Genomic DNA, 7296 nt, shown 5'->3' on the forward strand with positions numbered 1-7296 from the left:
TCCCCTCCTCCATTTTTCCCAGACATGGTATCTGGACTGATGTCACTGTTACTGATGGTCCTGAGAGAATGAACTCTGCACTTTGTCCCATTACTTTAGGCCAGAGGTAAAATTAGACTGATGGAAAACTGTTTATCTCAAAGAAAACTTTTTTTGTGTGGGGGGGTATATTTTCAGTATAAACACTGAAAAGTCCCCACCCTCTGGAAATGATATGTGGGAACTTAATGCTCTCCGTGCTATTATGGACAGAGTTGATGGGCCTCTGGGCATGGAAAATCCCCCCACACCTCTTGCAGTGACTTTAAAAGAAGATATTACAAACAGTCCTAAAACGAATCTGCATCACTTTGTACTTGTTTTGTCTCTCCTTATGGTCAGTCAGCATCTCTGTATATTTACTTTGATTTGCTTAATGGCTGTTTTGTACTTTTTTGATGCCTTTTTTTTCCTTGTTAATTTCCAATTTCTGTGAAAGAACAGGAAATAGTCGCTTCAGTTAAAAGGTTTGGCTCAGGTAATCCTCCCATGGCGTAATGACAAGTCTGCCCTGTGGGTTATAGAGTTTTGTTACAAATATATAATCCACTTCTGCCCTGACTTATTCAACAGAGACCCTTTAATAAACATAAATCCACCTGCCATGTTGCCATAAACATAAGACCTCCTAAATAAGCTTTACCCTCGTAGTCAAACAAACTATTGTGTGTAGTACAAGATTCACTGTCAAAAAAGCAGAAATTGTCCTTCCTCACTTTTGGCAACAGCCACTGCGGGAACGAATCTTCTCTTGATGTACCTCATCATCTCATGGACAGGCTCATTAAACCGCAATGCATCTTGAGATAATATTTAAAAGAGCTGAATGAATTAAAGGAGGTGGCATTATGGTTGTAGATTGGGCTCATTATGAGCCCCGGGGGGGTTCAGTGGGTTCATACGCTCCCTGTTTATGTATTCAGCCTGTAGCTAAGTCCAGCAAACTGGAGCCAAAAACAGCAGGGGTCAAAAGAGAAGTGAGGCTCATGAGAGAAGCTCGGGTTTCAAGGAGGAAGGATGGCATGTGATGACGCTTCATGCAACCTCCTGACCACAATGACTACAACAATGATGTGTTCATGTTAGTGATGCATCGCATCACGATAACCTTATGCAATTGCTTCATGGAAGAAAGAGAGAAAGAAAAAAAAAATTCCGATTAGGCAAGAAATAATTGGTCAAAAATAGATTACTATATGTATTAAAGTAAATTAAGACTGAGACTTGTTCTAATTCAAACTTCACTGAATATTTTGAAAATGCACTGGAAAATATTTAAATCGCACACTATACTGATAATCTGTCCAAAAAAGACATTCGTGGAACATGATGATTTTAACAGAGCGGTTTCCTCACTAACAGAACTGCAGCTGTGTTTATTTTGAATCTATGCCACTTGAAACAGACTTTATGGTGAGATATTCTCACCAGAAATTTTTTTTTTTTTTTTTTTTTTTTTACTTCTCTTCATTTGTAGATTTCAAACACTCATCGATTTGCAAAAATCTTACTTATATACTCAGAGGACCAAGACGAAAACCTAAATATTAATTCACAGTGATGATGACAGAATGTGAGTGAGTTCAGGGCAAAATAAAGTGAAGCAGTGAAACTGTCCTTTGTGTGCCATTTTCCAAAAAAGCAGACCAAAGATCATATTAAAGTGAAATTTCATTTTATAGTTTGAAGGACAGCACATTTATACAACTACAGTACGAGGTGATGTGAGTGCAATTTATGTAACATTCAAAACTCTTCACATGCTGATTTACTACATCACCCACAGTGCCTGACTTTCCTGTAACACAAATGTCTACCTGCAGATCCTAAAGCCCTCCACAGGCGCCCACTATGATGAGGTTCAGTGTGAGGTGGAGGCCATCTGCTCCCTTCACATCAGCCTCTGTCTCTCTTTTCATTCAAACACTCAAGTATCATCTGTCGGTCCTAGCTTGACTGGTGCCTTCCTCTTCTCTCTGTGAGGAAGTGTCCTGTGCCAGCAGCTGCCTGTGAGGGGCGCTGTGTGAGTCCTGTGCCTCTGCCCGACACTTGCTGCAGCAGCAGCAGCAGCAGCAGAAGAGTGCGTTGCACAGCCGTGTGCGCAGCGGCTGGGTGAACAATACAAACATGATGCAGTTGGCTGCTCCCTGTGAGGTGTTGCCAATACCCTGTTGAGTCAAAACAGAGCTATTGAATACAAACATTATTTTTTATTGCCAAATGGATTATATTCACTTATAATTATCAATTGCTGTATTATTAAATAAAAGATATTTTAAATACACTTAAATTCTCTGAGGTAATAAACTGTTTGGGAGCTTTTACATCAAAGTTTGTTTGTTTGTTTTTTTTAAATTTCCACCCATGTAAAGGAATAGTTTTTACGGTGCACTATAGAAAAGCCAATGTTAGATTTTTTTTATTATGAACTTGTGATGATTTACAGGCCAGGTCACTCCTCCATATTACATTAACCCATGATAAAGCTGTCATAAAGACAGAACACACACATAAACATCTAATAGAAGAAGCAGCAAATCAGAGGAAATGTAAACTGTACAATAAGAGTTAATATCTACAGGGTCAGCTAGCTTCATGTACACTCACATGCAGGGTGACCAGAACTGGGCTCTGTCTTGCTGAAGAGTCTGCAAGCAGCAATATGAAGCGCACTGTGCTCCAAATACGCAAGGCGATGAAAATGACAGGAATGAGTGTTAGCTTCCTATCAGCCATGGAGGAGAACGAATGGGCCAGAGGCCTCTGGGCCAAAATGGGCCGGTACTCAGACAGAGCTGCATGCTGCATCAGAACCAGAGCACAGTGTTAGACCAGGGGTTATTATCAAAGTCAAATATTTGGATGGAAAATATGTCAGAGAAGCACAAATGCAAATCAATAAATATGATGTATAATTAAGAGCAACATGTCCCAGTCCTTTGTCACCATGGCTGCAGCAGAACTGTAGCTTTGAGATCGAAACAATAAAAATAGAAAAATAAAACGCATCTGAATCTGCAGATTAGACTTTTCCTTTCAGTGCTCTTTCTTAACCTGGTTTTAAAATTTCTAAACTTTTTTATTTAAATCGATTAAAACATAAACATTCAGAGGGTTGTGCAGCTCTTGCCAAGGGCCTGCAAAATACTAAGGCATTGTATACATATTTAATATTTCTCATTAAATATGGAGAATTAAACATGAGTACCTTCAGGTTTCTTGTGGGTGGGGAACCGAATTATGTTCATGAGAAGACATGAACATGGAGGGAGGAAAACATGTACATGATTCTGTTGTTGATGCAAATGACTACTGGTCTCATTAGAGCGAGCAGTACATTTTCTCCACAGGTCTGACTCAGCCCTCACCGCTTTGTGGATGTGCCTCTTGATCAGGACGTAAAGGACAGGGAGGATGAGATAAGCCAGGAACTCCCAGATCTTTCCTGTCAGCAGCATCCATAGGACCCGGTCCGTTTCATGGATCCTGACCCAGCACCAGCCCACCGACACCTCTGATGCGTCGTAGCCAATCTTGTTCAGGGATACGGCTGCAACAGTGACGATCAGAGGAACGCCCCAGCTGGACAAAAAGAGGATGTTTGGAAGACTGACTACAACTTCCTCAAAAGGTCAGCTTTCTATTTTTAACATCTCAACTTAGTTTGTATGCAAATGTTTGGTGAAATGAACAGCTACAATTATTGCAAAGACATGTGACATCATGTGATAGATTATCCTGTGCTTAAGGCTTTTGTGCCTTACATAGTGCAGGCTGTCAGGTCAGTTTTAAAAATAACAATCTGATTTCAGCACTTTAAGAGCCAGTGTTTGCTGTTTTCCCTGAAGCAATACATCTCCTCTTACAACACAAAATAAAGTAAGTTTGTACAGAAATAGGTGGATGATTATGAATACCATTTTGCTGGAGGTTTTTCTGCCTGTATAAATGAGCAGCTATGAATGGCTCTGCTGTGTGAGCTTCATTTCAATTGAGCATTTGAGAATTCATAAAAACAAAATGAAGATGACAGCCACAGACATTGTTGTGAGGTGCACCCAGAGGGAGAAATGTTCTGTGTCCAAAAATAGATCAATTATACAGTGCAAAACCACTGTGACTAAACTCTTAGCATCCTCACAATCAACATGGACGGTTCAATAATGTGCAGAAGGGTAACAGATTCAGAACATTCAAAGAAAGGTGAAGGAAACAAGTGATTATCTTAACCTTTGGCAACCTTCATATATATATTTGACCCAGAGCTGGGCCCTCATTAAATTATGGATTAATTTTCAAAATTTCTCAAAATAAGCCAATTTGTGGCCAAACCAACAAATGGTTTGGCTACTGAGCCTTCGTTAAGCCCCGCCCCCCTTGGTTACTGTTGCTATGCCAGGCTGTTCTGTTGTTTGAAGTTCGGTAGGAAAATGTCCGTCAGCATCAGTCCGCTGATCAGAAAGGAAAGGAAAGGAGAATAAGAAAATAAAGGGTGAAGACACTTTCTCAACAAATATTTTTAAAAAGGTGGTGACGGTGAAGCTGGGATGAGAAACGAAGAGCAAGGTATAAAAACGGGGCCGTTAGCTTGTAAGCTTATAACGTAAGCTAACTGGCCAGCTCCAATGCTAACGTCCATTAGCCTAGCTTGTATTAAAGCCCGACACAAAACGTTATCTTAAACAGAAACAGCTGAGTTTGGGAGCTCCAGTAGAAAGTAACAGAGAAAGTGACATGGGGGGCAGAGGAATTTATTTAAGTTGTTAGCGTCATTTCTGCACAAAGATAGTGACCTCAAACTGAGAAGAAATACTCCACCGATGATGAGGAGTTGGACCGTGTTGTGAGTGATGTCCACAGAAGACATCCAAACTCTGGATACAAGCTAATGTGTGATCCAGGTAATAATACGGCCACGATGTATGAGGAAGAATGAGCCGATCGTTATGGAGAAATAATCCAGGTAGGATGAGGATTATACAGAGGTCTGCCTGTTACAAAAACAATGAACGAGTAATGTTAGACAAGCACAAAACTACTGAGTAACGAGAGCATCAATAGAAATGTAGTGGAGTAAAAAGCACAATATGTCCTTCAAATGTAGTGAAGTGAAAGTAAAAGTATCCCTCAAAAATAATACTCAAGTAAATCACAGAAACTCAGAAACTGTACTGAAATAAATGTACATCGTTGCTGTCCACCCCTGCTGAAGACATATATAACTGATCAGCTCATAAGTACTGGGTGAAAATAGTATAAAAATTTGTAATTTTTCATTTTTGGCTTTTTGTCCAATAGAGTTCTGCCTAACTCCATGTGGGACATCAGCAACAATTCAATGTGTTTAAATTTGACACATGTAAACAAAAAATTGCAACATATTCTTAATAGCTACATTTCTGTTCCTTTTAAAAATGTTTGCTGTAATCATGTGTTTCCACTGAAGGTCATAATGTGACTGAATGAATGGGGTCATCTCAAAACTCCACCAGAAGTGTAACAAACACAAGAGCGAAGTTTATGAAAATATGTTTTATGTCCCTGATTTAAAAATTTTGTGGTAAGTTCTCTTACAACCTGCAGACAATTACTATTTTTATTTTGCTGGTTAATTTATTCAAGGCAAAAAATAAACTAAAGGTCAGCATTATTTAGATGTGAAATAGAGTAGAAAATGTGTATCGCAGGGCCCACAAGTCACACTGCATGTCAGGAGCAAAAAGCCTTAAAGTCACAAAACTCTCTGCAGACCTCTGTGATAAAACTGTGACCAGCTGAAAGCCTTGAGTGTTCTCTGGAGCACAGCAGCCTCCATAAATTGTGAAATGGAAAAAGTACGAGTTTGCTGTCCAGCTAAACTGACTGCCCTGGCTGGAAGGGAGACCAAGGACCCAACAGCTCTGAAATCTTCAGCAGAGCTGACAGAATCTGGAGAGGCCGAAAATCTCAGCAGCACGTCATCAATGAGGTCTTTATGAAAAGAAATGGACTGAAAGGAAACCACGGAGAAAAAGGCTGCCTGTCTGAGAGCATGATGAATATAAAATAAGAAAATCAGTGGTCTGCTGAAAAGAAATTCAAGCAACTGAAAGAAAACTTACAAAGCTGCTAAAACGTTCAGAGAGAATATGAAGAATTAAAAAAGGGTTATGAATTCTTATTATCTGATATTGAATCATTAAAATAATATACAGAGTGTGTGTGTAACACGGGCGGACCGTTGCAGACACTTTACAGACGGTCCCTAACTTCAGTTTATCGCTCCTGTTTTAGAGAGGACGACCTACCTGACCAGGTGGAAGAGCGGCTCCAGGCTGTCGGCCCCCCTCTGGCTGCACCTCACGATGAGGACGTAAAGGTAGACAGCGATGGACACGGTCCAGAAGAAGGAGCTGGTGTTGGCGAAGGTGGACACGGATCCCTGGACCACACAGTCCACGGAGTCCGTCTGGAAAACTTTCCAAACTCCGAAGGCGTAGGAGGCGGCCGACAGCCAGTCCGACAGCGACAGGTAGACCAGCAGCCGGCGGGGGGTCGTCCTCAGGTCGGACCACAGCAGGAAGGTGACGATGATGAGGGACGAGCCGGCCAGGGACAGCCCGCAGGACACCAACACCACCACCTGCTCGGCCAAGTAAACAACGGTCCGGTTTCCCTCCTCCATGTCCCCGGTGAGATCGGACAGAGTCCGTCACGTCATCCCGGCACCAACAACAACAGCACGCGTGTCCCAGCTGGATTTCACCGTCCCGTTCCCGCTTTGAACCCGTCCAGCCCTCAGACTTGGACTCAGATCTCTGAGGCGTCCAGACCAAACTTTACTGGGAGAACTTAACCCCTCCCTCCCCGGAACAACCCGGACCAACCCGGAACCTGAAGCAGAAGTGAGTGACCGAGCTGCAGACGGCCGGACTCATGGAGCTCTAAATTTGGCTTTAATGAACTTCACTAGTGTGACCTGAGAGGAAATGTTACATCAGGGTCTGTCACATGACAGCCTCTTTAAACATCTGCCCCCCCCCAGACACACACGGTGAGAAGATCCTGACATGACACATGAGCACAGTCAGACTACTTCACACTCATTATCCCTGCTGGTATTTACATTTGATATATCTCAAATAATCTTTGTGAAAACTCATTGTTCCAGCCTGGCAATACAGAGAGATGAGCTAAGGTAAGAAAATTATCCACAAGCACATTTGACATCTAAGACGGTGAATGGACAGATTTTATGTGTTTATTTGTTCAGTAAAA

The 7296-nt window shown here is 41.6% G+C and overlaps 1 protein-coding gene across 2 annotated transcripts; it reads right to left on the minus strand.

Annotated features, from left to right (window-relative positions):
• Positions 1-1703: 1703 nt before the first annotated feature.
• gpr157 (G protein-coupled receptor 157) lies at positions 1704-6987 on the minus strand. 2 transcript variants are annotated; one of them, XM_029506866.1, is made up of 4 exons: positions 6327-6987; positions 3408-3621; positions 2647-2841; positions 1704-2207 (listed from the first exon to the last, which is right to left on the minus strand). In XM_029506866.1, exons 1-4 carry the CDS (start codon positions 6701-6703, stop codon positions 1974-1976), a joined length of 1020 nt encoding a protein of 339 aa, XP_029362726.1. In that variant the 5' UTR covers positions 6704-6987; the 3' UTR covers positions 1704-1973. The 2 variants fall into 2 exon arrangements, with proteins under 2 accessions (XP_029362726.1, XP_029362727.1); XM_029506867.1 differs by lacking the exon at positions 2647-2841.
• Between the last annotated feature and the right edge of the window lie 309 nt (positions 6988-7296).

The sequence above is a fragment of the Echeneis naucrates genome, chromosome 7 (genome assembly GCF_900963305.1).
Source record: "Echeneis naucrates chromosome 7, fEcheNa1.1, whole genome shotgun sequence".
NCBI lineage: Eukaryota > Metazoa > Chordata > Actinopteri > Carangiformes > Echeneidae > Echeneis > Echeneis naucrates.

Coding starts and splice junctions, on each gene's coding strand:
- gpr157 (XM_029506866.1), bottom strand. CDS start 6,703: ATGGAGGAGGGAAACCGGACCGTTGTTTACTTGGCCGAGCAGGTGGTG. Junction 3,622..6,326: donor CCGCTCTTCCACCTGGTCAG/GTAGGTCGTCCT, acceptor CTTTTTGTCCAG/CTGGGGCGTTCCTCTGATCG. Junction 2,208..2,646: donor CAGTTCTGGTCACCCTGCAT/GTGAGTGTACAT, acceptor TTGACTCAACAG/GGTATTGGCAACACCTCACA.